Source organism: Chiloscyllium punctatum, chromosome 42 (assembly GCF_047496795.1).
Source record: "Chiloscyllium punctatum isolate Juve2018m chromosome 42, sChiPun1.3, whole genome shotgun sequence".
NCBI lineage: Eukaryota > Metazoa > Chordata > Chondrichthyes > Orectolobiformes > Hemiscylliidae > Chiloscyllium > Chiloscyllium punctatum.
The window spans coordinates 29,872,328-29,899,444 of NC_092780.1; the positions used below are offsets into that span (position 1 = coordinate 29,872,328).

At 41.0% G+C, this 27,117-nt stretch overlaps 1 protein-coding gene across 2 annotated transcripts in view; it reads right to left on the bottom strand.

Moving 5' to 3' along the window:
- Positions 1 to 487: 487 nt before the first annotated feature.
- LOC140465862 (neurexophilin-1-like) overlaps positions 488 to 27,117 on the bottom strand; it is a 104,371-nt gene continuing 77,741 nt past the window's right edge. For both annotated transcript variants that reach the window (XM_072561731.1, XM_072561730.1), the window contains exon 2: positions 488 to 4,624. In XM_072561731.1, coding sequence (XP_072417832.1) covers positions 3,860 to 4,624 — 765 coding nt within the window. In that variant the 3' untranslated portion in view covers positions 488 to 3,859. The remainder of the gene's footprint in view (positions 4,625 to 27,117) is intronic.

Consider the following 27,117-nt stretch of genomic DNA (forward strand, 5'->3'; position numbering starts at 1 on the left):
TGAATGATGGCTGGTTTTTTTTAAAGAAGCTTTTAATTTTATATCAGCCTCCAATTTAGTACAATAGTCCTGTCTATCTGCAGATGCAATGTGACATCTAAAGAAATGAACCTCTTTATATCACAAAAAAACCCCCAAAGAACTGCAGATGCTGGAAATCAGAAACAAATCAGAAATTGTTGGAAAAACAACAGGTCTGGCAGCACCTGTGGAGAGGAAATAGCGTTAATGCTTCAGAAACAGTGACCCCTCATCTATGGCCTGCTGTGTTTTTGCAGCAGTTACGATTTTTGTCTCTGTTGTGTTGGCAATATCCATTGAATCTCTCAGCATCTAAAAAAAGTCAACAAGTGTGGCGCTGGAAAAGCACAGCTGGTCATGCAGCATCTGAGGAGCCGGACAGTCGAAGTTTTGAGCATAAACTCTTCATCAGGAGACTATGCTCGAAACCTTGACTCTCCTGCTCCTCAAATGCTGCCTGACCGGCTGTGCTTTTCCAGTGCTACACTTTTTGACTCTGATCTCCAGCATCTGCAGTCCTCACTTCTTCCCCTCCAGTGATGCTGCCATTCAATAGGGCTACCACGAACTGGCCTGTGGTGGGAAAGACTTCTCCACCCCTGATGTCCTTGGTCTTGTGGAAGATGGCTGCCACCCAGTCAAGTACATGAGTGGCACCTAATACAATGGGCCTTCCCTAGAAGAGGCATTGCAGGGCTCAGTCTGATGACCTCCTCACCCTGCATTAGGTTTCACCCTGTATGTTGAGAAGTAATTTGGGGTGCAGTGATAATATTCTTACCTCTGGGCCAGGGGGCCTGGGTTGAGGTCCGACCTGCTCTTGAGGTGTATGGTAACATCTCTGAGCAGGTTTATTCGTAAAATATCTAAAAAATAATTTATTGGCTCTTGATGCATTTTGAGATGTTCTGGGAATGTCAAAAGCTATATAATGTAAACTTGATTATCTTTTTCCCTTGTCTGCTTTTCCTGCTTTATGATGCATCAATAATTTGGTGTTGTAGGTAGATTTTATGAATCCTGAATCACCACAGGATTTCTGATGTACAGTTAAGGCATCTGACCTAAGTGAGGGGAATTGGGCAATCTACCCGAGTTTCATAATTGATCTGAATCTGATGAGCTGTAGCATTTGTGGTTCAGTAACACTGTTAAAAATAAACTCAAAGACTTATTTTTGATCATACTGTGATGCCTATTCAATAAACTTAGGTTTTCAAATCTGTTTCTCCAGTGTTATATGCGTATCATTGATGTAGGTGAAGGTTTATAGCTGTTCATTTTTTGAACAGCATAAAAATCACTTATTAACAGTCATTGTTATATCACACTTCAAGTGACTGAAATTTTATGAGGTGAATAAGATCATCATGTCATGTTTCTATGGTGACCACACTTCTTTTACAGCTGTCATTGGTGGCCAAATAAAATGTCGTGGATCTGAAAGATTGATTGTTACAGACTTTGATCAGACATATTGCTTCATTATTTGATTAGACACACCTAGGTTAATATTTTATTGATTGATGATGCTTGTCATTAGTAAGTATGATAGATTAATGTGGTCCAGCACTGCTGATCGTGGTAGTGATGATAAAGTATGAGTTGAAGGGGAGATTTCTGATGAACGTCCTGAGTTATACAGCTTGAAAAAGAAACCTTAATTATTTTCAGTGTCACAGTTCCCTCTATTTTAACCATTAAATAAGGATAGTAATGCTGACAAGCCTCTCAGTGTTGTTCTCTTATTGGCTGAAGGAGACATAATGATTATGTTTCGAGTGCACCTTTCCGAGACATTGCTACCTTCTCCTGCATCACATCATGACCCAGACAAGAGGTAGTTCAACTCATCCAATAGAGAAAGGAAGGTCCAAATTCTAGTCAGTGCTGAATGCTTGCAGTCTTAGAGAACTAATAAATATTACGTCTATCCACTTGCAAACATGCCTATGTGCTGAAGCTCAAAGTGGGAAGCAGGTTATTGCCTCATTCCACCATGTCAAGAAGGGCTACTATTTGGTATTTAATTAATTCAACAACATCAACCACAAGTTAGGTGCTCGACAGGACCAATCTATCCAACTGACCTCAAGATGAGTTAATAACTTTCACCTCAGCTATTGGTAAGGACGGAACTATTCAAAGAGAAGCTTCATTGCCCTCATGGTCTCCAATTACAAATCAGAAACGTCTAAAGTTTCGATAGTTGTGAGTTTCCTCAAGAAGGTAGTCACACTGATGTTACCTGTCATGAGATGACAGGTGGGTGGCCTAAGTACGTGCAATTACTCCACCAGTAAGTACCTTCTTAGGATTTGCTAGCTTTTCTTCAAATAATTACAGATACTATTTGTTCAGAAAGAGTTGCCTTATGAAATGTTCTCATATACCGTGTATAGTGCATTTTACTAATTCTACCAGCTAACATTGAATATGTTTGCACAAATTTGGCTGTCTGGGTATTCTTATGAGAAACAAAAATGGTGAAAAAATTGGCTCAAACTGTTTTCCATCTTTTGGCTGACAAGTAAAGTTCATTAACAATTTGTCTTCTCAGGTTTTCCTCTTTTTGAGTAACTGAGCAAATAGTGGAAGTGAACACATACACACAACAGAGACATACCAGTTTACATACACAGTGCGGAAGAGAGCATTTCTCAGTGCAAACAATGGCATTATGTATAATAGTTAAAATACTTGTGCTGTTATTGGTACTCACATCCTTTCCAGACCTCCAAGACTCCCTTATTGTTATTACATGCACAGCAGGTGACAGCTCCGTTGACCACAACCTTATCCTCATCTTCATGCATTAGTTAATTTCTTGAAGAGATACTAAATTTACATTTACATCTCTCTCTTTCCCCCCTGCCCCAATTTTTATCTTAAAATAAGTAAACTAGAAGACTGTAGTTAATAATGTAACAATAGGATATTGTATCTCTTTTGGTCAGAGACATTATCTGACTGCTAAGGTGGCTTGGTGGCATATATACTCACAAACCAATGTTATCCATGCAGGGCAAAAAATTAACAGCATGAGGAAGAATGTTTCAATTCGACAAAGAGAAAGGAAAATGAACACTAAGTTAATGAGCTCGCCTACTTTGACATCCTCCCTTTACTATAAGTTTTCAATCACTGTTATCCAGATGCTATGATAAATAATGTAATATTAATTCCACCTGACCTGTAAAACTATGCTATGAAGGTAACAAGCACATCGGGGACTGGGAGAAGCAGAGATTATTAAACAAGACATGTTGAGTGGAAGTTGTTTAGACATGTGGGCATTTTACATAATATCTACAATTTACCAGTGTCCTCAGTTAATGGAGGAGGTAATTATTTAATTATTCATCCATTTTACTATTAATGTAATGCACTTTATCTACCTGCAAAATTATTTAGAAGCTTTGATATCAAATCATTAAGTAAGATTTTAGATGATAATTAGGTAATGATTGGTCAAATATTTTGCTATTTTTGTCACCCGGACTATTTCATAGACCATAAACTATTGCCGACATGAGTCTGAAGCTCTTCTAGCCATGAATATTTATTACCAATGGGACAGAAACAGACACCAACTGTTGAAGTGTCCCATGAAAGTTGATATTCCACATGAACTTTTGTGAATATTTTTGTGGTGGATTTTTTTTAGACATTATTACTGACACTTGTAGAGCTGCACAATGCTGTAATAACAGGCAGAAAACACTTTTAACAACCGTTACTAAACTGTTATCACCAAGACCTTTAGTGTGTGAGTCAATCTGCTAATCATTCCAAATCCACGTTGTTAAAAAAAATACATTTCCCCACCCCCTCTGCTTCATCCAGATGGAAAGTAGGGAGTGTCACTGTGGTAATTATAATCAGGACACACCTTCTGCACCAGTCTATAGTCTGTGCTGTAAAATGAAATGTAGATACATATAACTTTAAAGGGTTTGGAACAGATCCAGGACACATGGCTTTGTGTCTGTTCCTGGTAACAAGTCTTGGACGGGTCATAATTACATAGTGCAGTCTTTTTCGCTCTGTCAATTTTTTCATATTCGACACGGCAGTTAAATATTTTTGAATCTTTGGCGTCAATTATTGTTTGTTGAGCCAGGTCAAATTCGACTGCTTTTGTGGGTGGCACAAGGCTGACTGAAATATTTCCCTGGCCGGTGGAATTGTGACGGAAGTACACACTGAACGTACCATTTCCATGGTCTACGATTTTTCCAGTGATGAGGAGGTTTAATTTCACGGTTTTGATGTTTGAATAAAAGTCGCCCCATCCAAACATTTTCTTAAATTTCCCCGTTTTAACAATTGGACGTCTCTTGACTCGAGACTGGGGGTCTTCATGTTGATCCGATATATTTCCCAACCAATCCCAAAGATCCTGTTTGGAGTAAGAGACTGGTGAGGAGTATGGAAATCCCAGGAGAGTCGAATTCCCTGTGCTTGGCAGAGTCTGCATCATCCACTGGCTTAAGGGCGATATCTTGTTGCTTTTTATTAAGACATGCTTTTGTGTGTTTTTAGTTCCTCTAAATTTCACATCTTCAGTGTGATTTGATGTACTTCCTTGTGCAAATGCAACCTGTAGAAACAGATACCAAATGTCATTTTAAAAACAGATGCACAGTAACTTGTTTCTATATTGCTTTGTGTAGACCACACATATTTATTTTGAAAACCTACTGCAACATTTACAGAACTCATATTAAAAGGCATCATTAATTATCTTGCAACTCCCCAAAACCTGTTCTAACATCTACAAGGCAGAGGTCAGGAGTGCAATGGAATACTTCCCGCTTGATTGGCTGAGTGCAGCTCCAACAACACTCAACAATGTCCACAGCCCATCTACCATCTGAAACAATCACTACATCAACCATCAGTATACAGTGGCATCAGTGTACACCAACCATAATGTGCAGGAGCTGACCAAGGCTCCTTTGACAGTATCATTTAAACCTGCAATCTCTTTCACCTGGAAGTAAAAGGGTAACAGGTGAGAGGAACCCACAATCAGCAGGTTTCCCTTTGAGTCAAACATTATTGTGATTTGGAAGTATATCACCATTTCATCAGCACCACCTCTCTTGAAACTCCTCTCATACATTTCTTTTAATTTTACTGATTGCAACTGAGGTCTGCATGCAATGGTGACTTCTGCACTGGATGTTAATGCCTCCAAACAATGTGCCCAGACTATCCAAACAACCGTGGAGCTGAGGGAATGGTGCTCCCCTCCCAAGACCGTTGCACATAAATTATGGGACGACATTTCACCATCACCTCCTCGGGGGACTGAGGAATACGCAGGAAGTGATGGTGTTGCCAGTGATACTCACTTTCCACACTTAAGTAAATAAGCATGCCTTCAAACCCAGAAAAATGTTTTGCTAAATGGTTACTCTGGATTATCTTGAAATGTAAGCTCTGCCCCAATTCTAACTGGCCATATAAACCGTTCCCTTTATACAACAGTGATGTTGTATGCACTTGATCAAAACAGTTGAAATGAAAGAAGCTGAAGATAATTTATGGATTTGGAGGGGCCAGAATGATGTTGGGAATCAGCTAAGCATTCCTTGGTTCATGGAGCTATTTTCTATTCTTACTACACTTAATTGTTGGATTTGATTTTATTCCCATATGGCTTTGTTTAGATTGAAATGTATCTAGAGTTCCATCAAACACTGAACAGGTACTGCACCTTTTCATCAAAAGCAAATAACACGTTACTTTAATTAAATAATAAAAGGTTATGTGACTGCCAAAAGTATTACTGTATTTAGAACATCTAATTCTAGAATGAGGAATGTGTTAGTGGGGAGAATAGGACTGGACAGCAAAATTTCCTCTGCTGTGTAACAGTTCTTTATTCAAGAGTCAATTCAGTGAAAGGTCTTCCTTGAGTGTTGCCAGTTATAAGCTTTCCTCGGAGGCTCATTATAATATAAACCAAAGCCTTTAACATACTGCAGCTTAGAACTGAGTTTCCAAGTTAGGCATCCGCCAGAGTCCTGTGTGGGCTTTCTGTTTACTAGTAGAAGAGGGAGATCGTACTGAAGTCAATCACTGTCAGGTTGTTCTTATATATTCCTCAATCTCTAACTCTGCAGCACCACACTTTTCAACTCTGACTCTCCAGCATCTGCAGTCCTTACTGTCTCTCAGCATTTGATGAAACCCTAACGATGAGTGATCCGCATGTTTTTTCCAGTTCTCAGTTTGCAGCTTTGAGAAACAAGGAAAAAAAAAATGAGAGAAATGTATAGTGCTTAGCTTTAGATAGTTTTGGCATATTTGTCTAAATTTATTTGACAGTAAATCTCGGAATGATGCAGTGTAAAGTAATCCATTGATGATAGTCAACTTTTCTAGCCTCTCCATGTTTCTGAGTTTCCTCACCGTGGTACCATTCTCGTAAATCTCTTCAGGACTGTGGCATCCTTTAATTTTGTTTTACTATTATTGCTGGCCCATCCCTAATTTACCCAGTGGGCAGTTAAGGGTCAACACATTGCTATGGGCCTGGAATCACATGCAGGCCAGACCGGGTAAAGATGGCAGTTTCCTTCCCTAAAAAGCATTAGTGAACCAAATGGATTTTTCCAACAATTGGCATCACTGGACTAAAAACTCTCACAATTTTTATTGAATTCAAATTGCACCATCAGCTGTGGGGGAGATTTGAAACTATGTCCCTGGAACATTACCTTCAGTCTTTATATTAACAATCTAGTGATAATACCATTAGACCATTGCCTACCTTTGGCAAGGTGCACTGAATTAGGTTAATTCAGAGTGTTGCAAAAGGTTTAGCATGGATTCCTTGCTTTTGTAGGTTATGCCTCTACTTGAAAGGTTATTTGGTTTAAACAGTCTTCTCAACTTGTCCTGTCACATTTAAAGATTTGTGTACATATGCCCACAGGTCTCTCTGGTCTGACACCCTTTTTAAATGTGAGCAATTTAATTTATATTGGCTCTCATTGTTATCCTGACATGAAGTGCTGACACACTTCTGCATTAAATTTCATCTCTCTATTTCCTTCTGAGAGCTGTTAGTGCCCTCCTTGCTGTTTACCACATTTCCAAGTGTCAGGTCTTATAGGAATTTTGTAATTATGGCAAATCTAGGGCATTAATATATATCAAACAGGTTTGCATTCCAAATACTGACCTACATGTAATTCTACTGTTTAGATCTCTCTAGTCTGAAAAATAACAACTTATCACCAAAGCTCTCTGCTTTGTGTCCCACAATCATTTCTGAGCCTCTTTCAACCAGGGCAGTAAATATTTTCCTTTCTCTGAAGGCTTTGCATGAGATTTCTCTGGGGCTACTTTTTAATTTTTTAGAGCTACACCTTGGTTTTCAAGGGGGCCTTTTTTAGGTCTCACTGACATTTTTGTCAGGCGATGCAGCCATGTTGTAGCAATACCTTCTATATTTATGTTGAGATATGGGGAATTTGGGCTCACATACAAGCAAAATTAAAATAATTAATCAAAACCCTACGTGATTATCAGCCTGCCATTAAATGTACAGCGAGAACACACCAGGAAAACATTGATTTTTCGAGACACCACAATATTTAGATTGGCAAAAGACCACATCAGGAATAAATACGGGAGAGTTTTTTTTTCCAAAATTACTGACACGATGTTCTACACACAGAAATTATCATCGTAAACAGATCTGAGATCACATTTAATGTATTTCATTGCTTATTCAAAAGGATGGTTTATTTTGACTAGGCAATTGCTAGCCTTTCTACAGCAACTCAGGTCTCAGTTTCAGGTTTAAATTGAACAATTGACACATCATTCATTACAATAGCATTCACTGCAATTGTTCCTATATGTTAGCTCCTGAACGTATGCATTCTTAAGGTAGAAAATCCACATTCACACAAACATAGAAAATAGGAGCTAGGGAAGGTTATTGGGTCCATTCCATCTGCTCTGCCAATGAACATAATGAAGGCTGATTCTTTATTTCAATACTATACTCTTACTCTCTCTTAATATTCTTAGATTCAGTTACAAGTACTTTGTTATCTTATTAATTTCAAATTTTACTGGCTTCCAGTCAGCAGAGTGTTCATTCAATGACAGGTCTAAAACTGTCTCTTCTTCTCCGTAGTGTTTCTCTCCTCCCCATTCAATCTCCCTCTCTGTTCAACCTCCTTGTAGCTACGTCTGCTCTCCATCCCCTTTACAGCCTCTCTCTCCCTCAACAGCTTGCAGACTCTCCCTCTCTCCCAATTTACAGCTACCTTCTTCCTTCAAATATTTACCCACACATTCTGCAACCTGCAAGTGGTTACATCAAGTAAACGATAGCTGGCTGTTGTCCCTGGCCCTGGCAACCTCCTCATTCTGGATTAGTGGTGCTGGAAGAGCACAGCAGTTCAGGCAGCATCCAAGTAGCTTCGAAATTGACATTTCGGGCAAAAGCCCTTCATCAGGAATAAAGGCAGTGAGCCTGAAGCGTGGAGAGATAAGCTAGAGGAGGGTGGGGGTGGGGAGAAAGTAGCATAGAGTATAATGGGTGAGTGGGGGAGGGGATGAAAGTGAAAGGTCAAGGAGGAGAAGGTGGAGTAGGTTAGGTGGGAAAGGAGATAGGCAGGTAGGACAAGTCCGGACAAGTCATGGGGACAGTTACTGAGCTGGAAGTTTAGAACTAGGGTGAGGTGGGGGAAGGGGAAATGAAGAAACTGTTGAAGTCCACACTGATGTCCTGGGGTTGAAGTGTTCTGAGGCAGAAGATGAGGCATTCTTCCTCCAGGCGTCTGGCGGTGAGGGAGCAGCGGTGAAGGAGGCTCAGGACCTCCATCTCCTCGGCAGAGTGGGAGGGGGAGTTGAAATGTCGGGCCACGGGGCGGTGTGGTTGATTGGTGCAGGTGTCCCGGAGATGTTCCCTAAAGCGCTCTGCTAGGAGGCGCCCAGTCTCCCCAATGTAGAGGAGACTGCATCGGGAGCAACGGATACAATAAATGATATTTGTGGATGTGCAAGTAAAACTTTGATGGATGTGGAAGGCTCCTTTAGGGCCTTGGATAGAGGTGAGGGAGGAGGTGTGGGCGCAGGTTTTACAGTTCCTGCGGTGGCAGGGGAAAGTGCCAGGATTGGAAGGTGGGTTGTTTGGGGGTGTGGACCTGACCAGGTACTCGCGGAGGGAACAGTCTTTGCGGAAGGTGGAAAGGAGTGGGGAGGGAAATATATCCCTGGTAGTGGGGTCTGTTTGGAGGTGGCGGAAATGTCGGCGGATGATTTGGTTTATGCGAAGGTTGGTAGGGTGGAAGGTGAGCACCAGGGGCATTCTGTCCTTGTTACGGTTGGAGGGGTGGGGTCTGAGGGCGGAGGTGCGGGATGTAGACGAGATGCGTTGGAGGGCATCTTTAACCACATGGGAAGGGAAATTGTGGTCTCTAAAGAAGGAGGCCATCTGGTGTGTCCTGTGGTGGAACTGGTCCTCCTGGGAGCAGATCCGGCGGAGGCGGGGGAATTGGGAATACGAGATAGCATTTTTGCAAGAGGTAGGGTGGGAAGAGGTGTAATCCAGGTAGCTGTGGGAGTCGGTGGGTTCGTAAAAAATGTCAGTGTCAAGTCGGTCATCATTAATGGAGATGGAAAGGTCCAGGAAGGGGAGGGAGGTGTCAGAGATAGTTCAGGTAAATTTAAGGTCAGGGTGGAATGTGTTGATGAAGTTGATGAATTGCTCAACCTCCTCGCGGGAGCACGAGGTGGCGCCAATGCAGTCATCAATGTAGCGGAGGAAGAGGTGGGGAGTGGTGCCGGTGTAATTACGGAAGATCAACTGCTCTACGTTTTGTTGGCTACGTAGAGCAGTTGATCTTCCGTAATTAAACCAAATCATCCGCTGACATTTCCGCCACCTCCAAACAGACCCCACTACCAGGGATATATTTCCCTCCCCACCCCTTTCCACCTTCCGCAAAGACTGTTCCCTCCGCGACTACCTGGTCAGGTCCACGCCCCCAAACAACCCACCCTCCAATCCTGACACTTTCCCCTGCCACCGGAGGAACTGTAAAACCTGCGCCCACACCTCCTCCCTCACCTCTATCCAAGGCCCTAAAGGAGCCTTCCACATCCATCAAAGTTTTACTTGCACATCCACTAATATCATTTATTGTATCCGTTGCTCCCGAAGCGGTCTTCTCTACATTGGGGAGACTGGGCGCCTCCTAGCAGAGCGCTTTAGGGAACATCTCCGGGACACCCGCACCAATCAACCACCCGCCCCGTGGCCCAACATTTCAACTCCCCCTCCCACTCTGCTGAGGACATGGAGGTCCTGGGTCTCCTTCACTGCTGGTCCCTCACCGCCAGACAGCTGGAGGAAGAATGCCTCATCTTCCACCTCGGAACACTTCAACCCCAGGGCATCAATGTAGACTTCAACAGTTTCCTCATTTCCCCTTCCCCCACCTCACCCTAGTTCTAAACTTCCGGCTCAGTAACTGTCCCCATGACTTGTCCGGACTTGTCCTACCTGCTTATCTCCTTTCCCACCTAACCACTCCACCCTCTCCTCCTTGACCTATCACCTTCATCCCCTCCTTCACTCACCCATTGTACTCTATGCTACTTTCTCCCCACCCCCACCCTCCTCTAGCTTATCTCTCCGCGCTTCAGGCTCACTGCCTTTATTCCTGATGAAGGGCTTTTGCCCGAAACGTCGATTTCGAAGCTACTCGGATGCTGCCTGAACTGCTGTGCTCTTCCAGCACCACTAATCCAGAATCTGGTTTCCAGCATCTGCAGTCATTGTTTTTAACCTCCTCATTGCCAACTTCCTTCCTGAACTATTGCCTGTTCCTCCAATCACAGGCTGTTTCTCCCTGAATCACCGGTGAGCCCATCAGCAATAAACATGGGAGTGAACCAGCCTCTGATTAGAGGAACCACTCCTCATCAGATCTCTCCCTTCTACTCATGGGGATGACTTAGCTCCGACTTGTCACCCTGGTCACTGATTTTCACCAGTAATTCTGGGATTTTGTGGACAAATTTGTTTGCTGCCCTTATGTACTAGTTTTCAACTTGCTCACAAACGTTTTGCGTGGCATTTTGTCAAATGTCTTTTGAAAGTTTATGTACACAACATCAACAACATTGCCCTCACAATCCTCTCTGTCACTTCAGTAACTTCAATCGGGTTAGTTAAAACATGATTTTCCTTCAACAAAATCATTTATTTTCCCAAGTGCAAATACATTTTTGACTCGGATTATTCTGAGTTAAGATTGTTAGTTCCCACAATTAGAGCTGGGGATCACAATGTGGATAACCCTGTGTCCCTTCAAGTTGATGCAGGGAGCATATAAACGTCATGCTGTGTGTTAAACATAATGACAGTGATAGTGGTTGCACATCTCAGCAGAAAGCTCAAGTTGGTGCAGGCTAGAATCATTTAAATCTAGCCTGTGCTATTTACTATACTGATACATTAACCTTCTGTGGTTCATATACAAGAACACTTAGATCCCTCTGCATTCTGCAGTCTCTCTCCATTCAGATAATGTTAAGCAATTCTACCCTTCCTGTTAAAGTGGTGATTTAACTTCACTTCTTCCCACATTGTACTCGATCAACCAATTTTCTTTGTTCATGAAGTTAACCTATCCTTATCAATTTGCAGACTCATTGCTTCTTCTCTCAATTTGTTTTCCTACCTAAGTTAGTAGCAACTGGAAATTTGGCTACAATGCAATTATCCATCTCATCCAAGTCATTAATATGGATTGAAAATAATCAAGGCCACAGCACACAGCACTGTCACACTCCACTAGCAACTATTTGCTGCGTGGGTATTGGTTTAGCTCAGTTGGCTGGATCATTGGTTTACAGAGCAATATGACACCAACAGTATATGCTCAATTCCCCTCACCAGTTTGAGTTTACCATGAAAGGACTCTCTTTCCTTACCTGAGGTCTGGTGGCTCTTAGGTTAAGTCACCACCAGTTGCTTCTCTCTCTAATGAGAAGCCCCATGGTCTGTAAGACTATGGTGATACCACAATAACATTTGCTGCATTAATAAAACCATTAATCCTGACTAAGTTTCCTTTTAGTCCCTCAATACTTTATCTATGTTAATACTTGGTTTGATTTATTATTGTCACATATTCCAACACACAGCGAAAAGTGTAATTTTCTGTGCTCTACAAGCAAATCACACCATACAAAATAAGGTACAAAACAACAATTAGAACAAGTAGGACAGCTTCAGACATTAAATGTTATCACAATATTATCACTGTGGAGTAGAGAACCTCACAAGCACTGACAGTCCCCAGCCAAGTAAAATGTCTTCTTTATCTGTCACACACTCAGAAAATGTACTAAAGGATTCAGTCATCGAAATGCAAGAAATCAAATAGCTACCCCCACAAAGAGATTCATATGTTAGAAAAAGTACAGTTGAAGAAAACATTAATTGTTCAGAAGGAAAGTAAATAATTCAGATTCAGGTTTTTAGCAAGCTGATATTTATGTCAATAGTCATCCCATGAAATTCAAGATAAACACTGGGGCAAGTGCCATTATACTATCAGATGATAAACTATAGTTAAGAAAACACTGTTTATAGTTGACAACAGTGCAACAATATTGGGAGAAAGCTTCCCAATCCTTGAATGACGTGGGCCATGGAGAGAAGTTGGGAAATTGGGTGAGTGGCCCTTCTTGACATTGAAAGCATAAGGTCTCATTTTCCAAACAAGTGGTTAGACATCAAGACAAGATTCTTGCTGCTAGTGGTAAGATTGATTTTCAGAGTTTATCATTCATTAACATCCTCATCATTAGCTAATCATACCTCATAATATTTACTTTCCCATTCTGCTACCTGCCAGTTAGAAACCGGAATGAGAATTCCCAAAGTGAAAGTCAGAGCTATGACCTGGTGACTCCACACCCTTACTTGCTCCTCTGGACATCTATCTGAGACACTTGACACCAACATCTCAGGGAACACATCACAGGCAGTAACTGCACGCATCGCACATCCATGAACCTTGGTATATGACATGTACCAGCCTCACTGCACCATCATGGCACATCAGTCATCCAATCACAGTAAGCTCCTGCACTTCAGAGTTTAAACTTGGAGCACAACAGCCCATTTCATTGAGGGCTGCTACAAAGACACTTTGGGCACAGGGACAGATGACCAAATTATGGACTGGAAAAGGCTGCTTACTTGGTTTCATATTGCTCATTCACTTTGAATAAACTTCAGGTTTCATGTACTACTGTTATTAACATTGAGTACAGTTCAAACTGCAATAAGCAAGGTTTATGAGTACAGTATATATGAACAAAGTGGAACCCAGGTTGGTGAGCTATGACAGCTAGGACAGCTAAATATCTAGGACAGCTTCAAATCTGATATTAGATACTGAGGTGAGACACAACCTAGTAGATTATTTAACGATCTTATCACACCAGGAATAATGCTTAGCAACAGTGACAGAGATCATATTAGCAATGGTGAGTATTTCTGCCTATGGTGAGTACATGCAGGAAATAATTCACAAATAACAGAACTGAGGAAGGAAACATTGTTTTCACCTATAATGTAAATGTTGAGTGCAAATCAAAATGTCCAAATCATTCAATAAGGTGAAGTAAAGAGTCTACAGAATTCAGCACAGATCTGCAAGCAGATTGATTATAAAAACTAACTTTCACAGACTGAAGGTGTGGGAGATTCACTCCTAGGGAAACTATTACTGAGAAGAGACGACCGATGGTTAAGGTACTGCAAGGAAGAAATTATTTTTTGAAAAGCAGGGGATATCCTCATGAGGGAAATTGAAGAAGTTAAGAGTTTAAATGGATCCAGAAACTTCAGATGTTCAGGAAGAGCAATAAAGTCAATGATCAAGTGGGTGGCACAGTGGTTAGCATTGCTGCCTCACAGTGCCAGAGACCTGGGTTCAATTCCTTTCTTTGGTGACTGGCTGTGTGGAGTTTACACATTTGCCATGTGTCTGTGTGGGTTTCCTCCCACAGTCCAAAAATGTGCAGGTGAGGTGAATTGGCCATGCTAAATTGCCTGTAGTGTTAGGTGAAGGGGTAAATGTAGGGGAATGGGTCTGGGTGGGTTGTGTGTCGGTGTGGACTTGTTGGGCTGAAGGGCCTGTTTCCACACTGTAAGTAAGCTAATCTTCCATTCAGTAAACTGCCAACCCTTCAGGTCCATCTTTTGGCAAAATAATGAAACCTCTAGATTATCTGAATTTACAGGTCTCTCATATTTCATGGGCAAATGTAATTATATACACAAACATATACAAGGGGTTCTGATGAAAGGTCACTGGACTGGAAACGTTAACTCTGATTTCTCTCCACAGATGCTGACAGACCTGCTGAGTTTTTCCAGCAACCTTTGGTTTTGTATGCAAGAGGTTCCTGGTTTCCGAATGTCTGGCTTAGGAATACCCAAAATGCAAATGCAATCTCATTCAGGAGTGTAAGTTTAAAGATTTGACTTATGAATATTTCCTGTACTTACGAATGACTGTTATATTGTTCTGCACTGTGTTCTGACCTGTGTATAAATTAACTTGTGAACAAACTCAGGAGCAGACCCCGTTTCAGTACCTGAGGAACAACCTGGGAACTACCAGTACTAATAATGAAAAAGAGATGTGTATAGGTCTGAAAGTCTGTGAAAGATACAGTACTGAGTGCCATGAACATTACTCACTATGATAATGTCATGGGGAAGTGTGGGTAGGATTTAAACTAGATTAGCGGGGGGTGGGATACTCAACAGCAGGGAAGCAAATGTGAGGCTGGAAAGAGATACAGTAATCAGAAATAGTAAAGTGAAGAGACAGGTCAGGATGGAACATAACAAAAAGCAAGGAATGCCTGTTGGATTACATTGCATCTATTTCAATGCAAGAGGGCTGACAGGTAAGGCTGATGAACCCAGGGCGTGAAATGGGATATTATATCCATTACAGAAACATGGCTAAGGGAGGGATAGGACTGGCAGCTTAATGTGCCAGGATACAGGTGCTTCAGGGGGACAGAGGTGGTGGAAAGAAGGGAGGGGGAGTTGCATTTTTGATTAAGATGAGTATCACAGCGGTAATCAGAGATGCAATAACTGAAGGATCAGTTACAATTCAGTGAGGCTTTGTGAGTGAAGCTAAGAAATAAGAAGGGGATTGTGACATTATTGAGATTATACTATAGGCCCCCATATAGTCAAGAGGCATTAGAGAAACAAATATGCAGGGAAATTGGGGAGACTTGCTGGAGCAATAGGATTGTTCTAGTAGGGGATTTTAATTTTACTAACATAGACTGGGTCTGCCAGAGCATTAAGATTAGATTCCCTACAGTATGGAAACAGGCACTTCAGCCCAACAAGTCCACACTGATGCTTCAAAGGGTAACTCACCCAGACCCATTCCCCTATTTATCCCTGACTTTGCAATTTAGCATGGTCAATTCACCTGACCTGCACATCTTTGGACTGTGGGAGGAAACCCATGGAGAAACAGGGAGAATGTGCAAACTCCACACAGCCAGCCACCTGAGGCTGGAATTGAACTCAGGTCCCTGGTGCTGTGAGGCGACAGTGCTAACCACTGAGTCACCATGCCCATGTTAAGGGCAGAGATAGGGTGGAATTTGTTAACTGCATTCAGGAAAGTTTCATCAACAAATATATAAGGGTCCTTCTCGGGAAAGGGCAAAACTCGACCTACTCTTGGGAAATCGGGCAGGACAGGTGACGAATGTGAAAGTGGGGGAGCACTTTGGGACCAGTGATGATAGTCCTATTAATTTTAAAATAGTTATGGAGAGGGACAAAACTGGTCCACAGGTTCAAGTTCTAAATTGGGGCAAGGTGAATTTTGATGGAATTAGACAGGGGCCTGCAGGGGTTGATTGGAGTCATTTGTTTGTAGGCAAAGGAAAGTGGGAGGCCTTTAATTGTGAGCTAGTTAGAGTTCAAGTCTATATGTTCCTGTGAGGGTGAAAGGCAAGGTTGACAAGAACAGGGAACCCTGGATGAGAAGACATATTGAGGCTTTGAGCAGAAAAAAGAAGGTATAGTTCAGGTACAGGCAGCTGGGATCAAGGGAATCCTTGGAGGTTTAAAGGGAATACAGGAGTTTACTGCAGAAGGAAATCAGGAGGCCAAAAAGGAGGCCTTTGTTGAGAAGATTAAGGTGAATCCAAAGAGGTTCTTTAAGTATACTAATGAGAAAAAATAATTTGAGAGAGAATAAGACCCCTCAGGGACCAAAGTGGACATGTATGTGTAGAACAACTGGAGATGGGCAAAGTCCACAACGAATATTTGTCCTCTGTATTTACCGTGGAGAAAGACATGAAGACTTGGGAATTTGGGGACAGTTCATATCACAGTTGAGGAGGTGTTGGATATATTAGAATGTATGAAGGTGGATAAATCTCCTAGTCCTGACCAGGTACATCCAAGAACCCTGTAAGAGTGTAGAGAAGAAATTGAGGGGGCCCTGCATGGTATTTTCCCATCATTGTTAGCCACGGGTGAGGTTCCAGAAGACTGGACAGTAGCAAATGTTGTGCCATTATTCAAGAAGGGCTGCAAAGAAAAACACGGGAATGATAGACCTGTAAGCTTAACTTTCGTATTAGGTAAGTTACTTGAGAAGATTCTAAGAGATAAGATATTAAGTTCATGTAGAAAAACAGCATTTGATTCAGAATAGTCAGCATGGCTTTGTGCATGGGAGATGATGCCTCATAAATTTGTTAGACTTCTTTGATGAAGTGACCAGGTAAGTTGACAAGGGCAGGATGATAGACACAGTCTATATGGACTTCAATAAGGCCTCTGGTAAGATTCCACATGGGAGGCTGCTCAGCAAGGCTAGATTGCATGGAATCACACAGGAACATATAGACTTGAACTCTAACTAGCCCCCATTTTCCTTTCTGGCAAATTGGATACACAATCGGCTTGATGGTAGGATGCAGAGGGTAATAGTGGAAAGGTGCTTGTTGGACTAGAGGCCTGTGACTAGTGGAGTGCCTCAGGGGTTGGTGTTGGGCCTAATGTTGTTTGTTATCTGTATCAATGATTTGGATGAGAATGTACAGGGCATGATTAGTAAGTTTGCAGATGACACTAAAATCGAAGTTATTGTGGACAGTGAGGAAGATTATCAGAAATTGCAGCAGGACCTTGATCAGCTGGGGAAGTCGGCTGAGAAATGGCAAATGGAGTTTAAAATAGATAAGTGTGATGTCTTGCATTTTGAAAAGACAAACCAATTTAGGAGTTTCATAGTGAATGGTAGGGTCTTAAGGCGTGTCGTAGAACAGAGGGAGCTTGGAGTTCAGGTTCACAGTTCTCTGAAAGTGGAGTCACAAATAGACAGGACACACTGGCCTCCATCAGTTCATGGCATTGAGTATAGAAGTTAGGAAGTTATGTTGCAGTTATACAGCATGTCGGTGAGGTCGCTTTGGTTCAGTTTTGGTCACTTTGCTATAGGAAGGATGTTATTAAACAGGAAAGAGTGTAAAAGAAATTTATAAGGATGTTGCCAGGACTCAATGGTCAGAGTTATAGGGAGAAGTTGAGCAAGCTCGGACTTCTTTCTTTAGATCATAGGAGACTGGGGGGGGATCTGATAGAAGTGCATAAGATCATGAGAAGCATGGATGGGGTACATACACTCAGTCTTTTCCTTAGGGTTGAGGAATCGAGGATTAGAGGGCATCAGTTTAAGGTTAGAAGGGAAAGGATAAAAGGGAACCCGAGTGGCAACTTTTTTACACAGAGGGTAGTACGCATATGGAATGAGCTGCCAGTGGAAGTAGTTGAGGTGGGTACATTAACAAAATTTAATAGGCATTTGAAAGGATAGGAAAGGATTAGAAGGATATGGGCAAGTGCAGGGAAATGGGAATAGTGTGGATGGGCATTTTGGTCTGCATGGACCAGTTTGGGCCAAAGAGCCTGTCTCTGTGTTGTAGGACTCTATGATTCTATGACTCTAACAGCGTAGGATCTCGAAGGAGAGAGTCCTAACATCCAAGCCTTTCTCTGAGTCTCTGTAACAATGAATATCATATTAATGTAACCTATAACTAGTTGATAACACGCAATAAACTACATCTAGTTCAACACAAGAGTCTCTTCTAATTAGCCTATGAATGGTTTTCCTCCACCACACTGGACTTAGTAGGCCCATGGATCCTTACACTTAAAAAGGATGGTGACTAATCTCCCCATGATGAGGTACAGATTTGCTTTAGCCTCCCATATAGCAGCAATCATTGCCCCAATGACTGGCAGTGATTCAGAATCCAATATCCAGAATTCCTTGCTGCAGATTTTAACCAAAGTTTCACAACACTTCCATCAACCAATATTTCCACATATGCAGCAAGGGCTAATAGAGCAAATAAAAATATAAATAAGTAAAACCACAATCAAATGAGCTTCAGGTTAGCTGTGTTACCTTTAAATAACTGAGGTGGTGTACTGAGGCCAGAGAGGAATGGGAAAGGGTTGACTTTGTGCAAGAAAGAAACATCTTCTAATGAGTATGTTTAACACAGGGCATTAACTGGAGCAGCTGACCAAGAATAGCAGGTGGGGCATCAAACTAGTGTTAAATGCTGACTGACATCTCAACCTGTCAATTATGCATATTCCAACCAAACACACATACGACCCATTTATCACACTCAACAACATGGCTTTTTGCATGGTCACACCAAGAGTGGATCTTGCTAAGATCCTGGATGATGTCCATACTAAATAACTAACATCCCAGAATAAGACCTGGCTATAAGCCACAATATTGCTGAGCTTTAACCATCAAGATCAGTTATTGATCACATTCACAAGGAACTGTCAGTGTATATTTAACACAAAGACTAAAATTTTATTAAAGAAGAACGACTTGAACTTAGTTACATTAGACAAAACAATTGAAAATATTTCTGTGCAAAGACCATAAAAGATTTCAAATTCATGCTATTACTTTTATCCCAGCAATATCCTTTACAAACACAAAAACACTCCAGAGTTACTACTATCTGCACACCAAGTCTTCTAGCTCAGGATGGTACACTGCAAAGGGTTTCGTTTCAGAGAAAGTTTGTGCATTCAGTAGATGCTTTTCATCAACTGAAATCTCTGCCTTAGGCACCTAAAGCAACTGCAAACTAAACTCACTGTTTACCTCACAGCAAATACGAGTTTCCTACGCTTTGCTCTCAGAATCTCTCTCTGGCTCACACTGATTGAATGACTCTAAAGTTCTATCTCTCTGTGTGCTCCTGGCCCCTTCACTCAGCAACAGCAGCGTTTCCTTTCATTTTTACAGCACTGAACTGCTAAACCCATTTCTCCACATCAAGAGTGTAAAACATCATTAAACTGTATGTAAACAAACAGGTCTCCAGACACTCTGGCACTAAGCCAATAAAAAAATCTAAATAAAAATAACCACAACACCCCTTTCTTAATATAAAAGATGCAAAATATATATCAATTTCAAAGTTAAACATTGTTCCTAGAAATACGATTGTTAATTTTTCAATTAAATCAGCACTCTTAACACTGAACCTATTGATGCTACAGAGCCAGATTTTGTAACCATTGTATCGAAGAGTTTCATTCTTAACAAGGTGAAGCTGACAGCCGTGTATTTGTGAAACTAGAAGCCTGGAAAGCTGAAGGTTTTACCACTGAATGAATTAGATTGATGAATAATAGATAGGAAAAGATCATCATTAAGTACAGAATTGAAGATCAAAGAGAAATGGCACTACATCAAGATCCAAGAACCTGAATGAACTATAAAAGATCTTCTATAATAGACTGGAGTTCTCTTTTTGCAGGAATAGATGGTTAGAATTTGCACGATACATTGCCTTTTATTTTAATAAATGTTATTTAATAAATTTTGTTAAAACAATTGGTGCTATTTCCAGATCAAACATCTGGCTGACTGCCTTCTCTGTGGAATTAGAGAATATCAAATACCTTCACGTGCAATGCATGCATTATTTTTTACTTCGATGATTAGTGAGCCTGGCTGTGCGAGAAATGGATTATGATTAAGTTATATTGAAGATTAAGTGGAACAGTAACTGTGTTATAAAGCTCTAGGGGCTGAATGGCATGGCAGCACTAGAGCCATCTTATTAAGTTTGAATGCTCCGAGACTGTAACCTGTGTCTATTTAAATTATTGGCTGATGTGGACTCTGCCCTACTTCTGTGCAACTTAGACTGTAGCGCTAAATGTTGTTATTCTGCATAATTAAAAAAAGGATTTTCAGTTTTGCTGTGTTTTGTCATCGAAAGTAATCAACTTCTTGTTGATTATCAGAGGCCAGATACCATGTGACACAATCTACAATGCCAGAAAAGAGAAAATGTGGTCCACAAAAGGTGAAAGCATGAACAGGTGACACTGCTGATTGCGTGGTGATTTGATCTTGCCACTTTGCATTTTTAGTCACCCAGATTCTTTTGAGGATAGGTGGGGTCACCAAGTGTATTCCCACGGAGACTGATCAGGGCAAACAGGGTCACCAGGCAATTCTTGCACTTCCTAACATGCAGTATTGACTTGAGAGCCTAAGTTTGCTCCAGTATCATTAGCCAAAATCAGTTCCTCAACAGCTTCCTCATAGCTGACAAGGCATTACTCATATAACGATCTGAACATGAGGTGCAATTAAACTAAGAGCTAAAACATATTGTTACCACATCAATTAAACAGAGTATATTCTGCAGTGCCCACTTGCTGCGGAAGGCCCATTGCACGCCTTTGGATCTCTCCCCCATGTTTCCCCTGGGTCATCTCACATACAGACAATTAAAGACACCACTGAGAAATGAACAATGATCAAAATAAATCCTTGCATCAGTAAGCCACAAGTGCAGAGATTTCCTGACAGTAAAATTTGTAGAAAGAGGAATAAACCAAATAGGACTGATCCATTTTGAATCATCAATCCCAACTAGTTGTCTTCCATACAAGTTCCTCAATTTCACCCTTGTCTGTGAGATCTCTATTGTCAATACTTTCAGTTTAGTAAGCGCAGCCATTGAAGTCTACACATGGAACAACTAACATTTCCTGAACCATTTTCATTGGACCAAAGTTAGTTGTCAAAATAATGGTGAAGTTAATGACATTCATTTTTATTTCGGGATAAATTTATGGATAGTAACATGCAGTAAGTAGCACATATGGTTTAATGTATGTAGCTCAATGTTCCAAAAATTGGGAACCAATGGATATATTGTCCTTAGATTTTCAGAAGGTCATTTGATAAGGCACCACACCAAAGATTATTGAGGAAAATAAAAGCTCATGGTGTTGGAAGTCACATATTAACATGGATACATTAGCTGCTAACAAGAAGCAGCGAGTAGGCATAAATGGGACTTCTTCAGGTTTTTTACAATGTAACAAATGGTGTGCCACAGGGATCAGTACTGAGACCTCAACTCTTTACAATGTATTTAAATGCTTTAGATGAAGAGATGGACAGTGTGGTGGCTACATTTGCTGATGATATGAAGAAGCACAAAGTTAAGGTGGTATTATGCAATATACTTAAAATGGAGAATTGAAACCTCAATATGGATGAGACTCCGTGCTCAATTACAACTAATTATGCAATTCTATTTTACAGGTCAAATGACAGATAAGTCCAAGAAAACTTGTGCTTGCCATTGACAAAGAGGGATTCAGCAAAATGAACAAATCCATTCTTTCAATGGATAGTCAGAAAAATCCAAAAGAAATCTCAAAGATACTTAAAGAATTAATTTCACGATTAACAGACTCCAGATCATGTCATGTAGGTATCAAGCCCAAGAATTATTAACCATACCAAAGGGCAAGAGTGTTCTTTTGTCATGAACACTTATTGAGTTAATCATCATCTCCATAGGAATCCAAGCCTTTAGTAAGGACTTTTTGATCCATGCTATTGATACATTCCTTGAGAATGGTCGCAAGGATTGAGGCCATAGTGGCAGGCCAACAATTACATGCTTTATGTGTCGCCAACACTATTGTTATTGTCATCAAAACATATAAATTCAATAAAATCTGCAATAGATGTGGTTCATCACACTGACCTAAAACCTGTCCAGCTTTTCTTGGTACCTGTAAAGTATGTGGTGCCAGTGATATTTGGCACACATGCAAGAAAGTTAGCTCCAAAGGCTGAGGCAGATCCCAGAACAAAGCACTGGTGACCAATAAGACAGTACAACACCATATTGTCAGCAAGGAAACTGTTTAGGAGGCGGCCTTCAAACACAAACACATCAATAGGTTCAAAGTCAATCAAACAAAGGCAAGTTACGGAAGATGACCAAACTTTTCATATTGTTAATCTTTTACATCATGCCAATTATATAAGGAAATCAGAAGCTTTTACAACCATAAATATCATATGTCCTGAAAAGGCAGGACAACATACATACACACTCTGACTGCTAAAATTATCATGGGAGCTAGTGCCAATAGTTTATTACTGCACATCTAAAAGATGTACTCAGCAAATCGTGCACCATGGTTCAGCCTACGAGAGAGATAATCTCAGAACATATAACACTATCAATTCCATGCATTGACAGAATCACATCACAGCTGCCAATGCACAAGCTCCTCTTGACTTCACAAAATCTTCTACCTCACTGGGAGACACCAGTGGTCCAGCAGTAGCAGGACTACGGTCAGATCATAAGGCAACAAGACATATTGAGTCTGTTCCACTGTTCAATGTGATTACAGCTGATCTGATTGTCTTCAAATTTACTGTCCTGCTTCATCCACATGACTCTTGATTCCCCTACTGATTAAAAATCTGCCAACTCAGCCTTGAATATACTTAATACCAAGCCCTGACTGTTCTCTACAGTGTGAAATCACACAGATTCACTGGTCTCTGACCGAAACAAAAATCCTCCTCATTCCTGTTTTAAATGGATGTCCCCTTCCTCTGAGATTATGCCTTTTGATCCCACACTTACCCTCAAGGGAAACTCTTTCTCTGCCAAGGCCCCTAAGAATCTTGTACATTTCAATAAGGTATTTTCAATTTTTTCTAAATTACAATAAGTGCAAACCCAACATTTTCAATCTCTTCTCATAAGAAAATCCCTCCATACCCAGAACCTTCTGTAGATTGCTTCCAATAGCAATATATCTTTCCTTAGATAAGGAGACAAAAGCTATTCACTTATTCCCTGTGTGGAATGACTTATGTCTTGTACAGTTTTAGCAGGAACTCTCTATTATAATGCTCCATCCCTTATGAACTGATGGTCAACATTTCATTTGCCTTCCCTATTACTCACCAAACTTGGATGCATGCTTTATTTTAGTGATTCATGCATGAGGACAGCAAATCCTTCTATACTGTAGCCTTCTGCAATCTTTGCTCACTTAAATAACATTCAGCTCATCTATTCTTCCTGTCAAAGTGCATAAATTCACATTTTCCCACGTTAAACTCCATCTGTCAAGTTTTTTTCCCACTCACTTAACCTTTCTATATTCCTGTGCAGATTCTTTACACTATCCTCACGACTTGCCTTCCCACCTATTTTTGTGTCATCTCTTAGCTATAGCACATTCACTTTGCTCATATATATTGCATATTTTATATTGCTTCTCATTAAGTTTAAGGTGAGGAGCAAGTGACTTTGTCAGAGATGTGAGAAATAGGTTTATCATCAGAGGGTAGTAAATAGATGGATCGTGCTGACTGAGAGGGTGATGGAGGCAGATACTGTTGTAACATTTAAAACATTTCTGGATGAGCAGTTAAAATGCCAGGGCCTAGTAGGCCATGGATCAAGTACAGGCAAATGGGGGAGCGAATTACTGTAGATACTGGAATCCGTAAAACAAAAAGGAAATTGCTGTAAATCACAGCAGGTCAAGCAGCATCCATGGAGACACAGCAAGCTCATGTTTTGAGTCTAGATGACACTTCATCAGAGCTGGCATGAAGGGTGGAGGGGCAGCATTTATACAATAGTGTGGGATTGGAGTTTTGGGGGAGAAAGGGTGCTGATAGTGCAGATTAAGGGATCGGAATGTGAGAATGGCAAAACAATGGCGTGTCTAACTGCTGCACTGGAAAGCACATACAGTCCCACTGGGGTGGGGGGAAGGGAGAGAGATCATGGTGACAGAGAATGCAACAAGTAAAGCTAAAAGAAAGGGAAGAAATGGGACAGAGTTCAATTTGAAGGCGTTGAACTTAATATTAAGTCCAGAAGGTTGTAAAGTGCCTAGTCTGAAGATGAGATGTTGTTCCTCCAGTTTGAGCCATGATTCACTAGAGTATTGTAACATGCTGAGGACAGACAAGTGGGCATGTGAGCAGGATGCTGTGTTAAAATGATGGCTATGGGAAGATCGGGTCATGCTTGCACATGGACTGGACCCGTTCTGAAAAGAGGTCACCCTGTCTGCATTTGGTTTCTCCAATGTACAGCAGGCCACATTGGATGCAGCAAAAGCAATAGACCAACTTGGAGGAGGTACAAGTGAGATACTGTTTCATCTGGAAAGGCCTTTTATGGTGAGCAGGGAAGAGGTGAAGGATTGGGTAAATTGCACCTTCTACTGTTACATGGGGGTGATGTTGGTCATCATACAGGAATGGAGTATGGTGTCCCTGAAGGAATGGTCCTTGTCAGATGGGACTAGTGTGGTTTGGTTTGTTGGCCAGCATAGATATGGTGAGTCAAATGGCCTGTTTCTATGCTGTATGATGCAATGACTCCAGTATTGTAATCTCTGCACTAATTCCTGAGGCATTCCACTAGGTACAGATTGCCAACTACTTGTCTTCTATTAGGGAAGGAATCCTCTCTTCATTCTATATACTAGGCCCAACATCAGGGGCTTTTATCTTATTGAATAGCTATACGACAGAACCCATATTCGGCATTTTTTGGAGATCCAAATATATTACTTCTACTGGCTTCCCTTTATCTATCCTGCATGTTACCTTCTCAAAGAGCTCTAACAAAATTGTTGGATATGTTTTTCCTTCAGGGATCTATGCTGACTTTGCTTGATCTTTCTAAATGAGCTACTATTACATCCTTTATATAACCTCAAACATTTTCCCAATGGCAGATATTAAGTCAACTTTTTGTCTCTTCCCTTTAGACTAAGGGTGTCACGTTGGTGATTTTCCAATCTTCTGGGACTATACCAGAACCTAAGGATTCATGGAAATGCACTACCAGTCCATCTAATATCTCTTTAATAGCTACTTGCAACTCATCAGACTTTTTGGCCTTTAGTGCCATAGTTTCCATAGACCTTTTCCCCTAATGGCAGTCATTGTTACCAGCGTGCATAGATCTTGGTACAGCCCCAATTCATGAGATTCAAGTCACACTGACCATGCAAAACAGGCCTCACATGACATAACCGAATCAGCTAAGAATCTCAAACACTTGTATTCCAACACAGTTGATGCACTTTATAATTTAGAAGTGTATTACTGCATAGGGATGACACAACTTCTTTCATTGATCTTTCAAGGAAGTGCAGCATACACATTTTAGGATAAGCTTCAATCAGAACTGAATAAAGGTGGAGTGAAATGGCATAATTCTGAAGGTTGACCACTGCATAGATTGGCGAAAGTCCATCACATGTATTTTAAAGAAAGATGGCACCATCAGAGTATACCGGGATCCAAGCATTTCAGCCTTTGACTTGAAAGATGTTGGCACAAAATACCTCTGCTGGAAAATCTGAATCCTAAATTTTACAGAGTAAGATTGTTGTCAGCAAAATCTTGCCTCCTAGGATACGATGACTTCAGGAAAGACATAATTCTCAAAGTGATTGCATAGGAAAAGGTCTCGGTGCATGGCTTTGGCAAGATGATAGACCTATTGCCTTTGGTCCAAACACTCTGACACCTGCACAAGCCAACTATTCCATTATAGTGCAGGAGACATCATGTTGTTTCACATTATACCTATTTGGCAAGAAATCCACAGATAAAAAGGATCATAATCTATCAGAGATGAAAAGACACAAGCCACTAATGAGAGTATCATTGTGTTTGCAGCATCTACTCGTTAAGATGCTAGGCTATAACTTTGAAGTGAAATAAAATACAGTGATATCTGTTAGGATGTTCACATCTGACATATAGAACAGTTTACCCAACCCACACTGAAATGAAGATATGTCTGTTGATCTATACTTTGATGTTCTTGACCACAAAGTTGAAGACATTTTCAAGGTTGAGCTGCTACACTTTGGCTGGTACCAGTGTCAGCAATTGGCCAAAGATGAGCAACTGTAAGATTTGCAAAAGATCACTCTCCAGGGATGACCTGATTACATTGAGGATGTACCTGAGAAGTTTTCTTCATTTTAATCATACAGACATAAATGTAGTATCTCATGACAAGCCATTTTCAAGGACAAACATGTGCTAATATCAAAAAGCATTCCACCAGGATATCATGTCCATGTTACACAAAGTACATCTGGGTATTGAACACTCAAGTTGACAAGACAGGACTTTGCATATTGGCCAGGGATGAGTCCAAATGTTCAATGACACAAGAGGTATGCCAAATTTACCAACTCCAGCAATTGGTTAGGCCACTTTTGGAATACTGCATGCAATTCCAGTCTCCCTGCTATAGGAAGCATGTTGTGAAACTTTAAAAGGTTCAGAAGAGATTTATAAGGATGTTGCCAGGGTTGAAGGATTTGAGCTGTAGGGAGAGGTTGAATAGGCTAGGGCTGTTTTCCCTGGAACACCAGAGACTGAGGGGTAACCTTATAGAGGTTTATAAAATCAGGAGGGGCATGGTAGGGTAAATAGATAAGGGCTTTTCCCTGGTGTGGAGGTGTCCAAAACTAGAGGATATAGGTTTAAGGTGAGAGGAGAAAGATTTAAAAGGAACCTAAGGTGCAATTATTTCACGCATAGGGTAGTGTGTGTATGGAATGAGCTGCCAGAGAATGTGGTGGAAGCTGATACAATT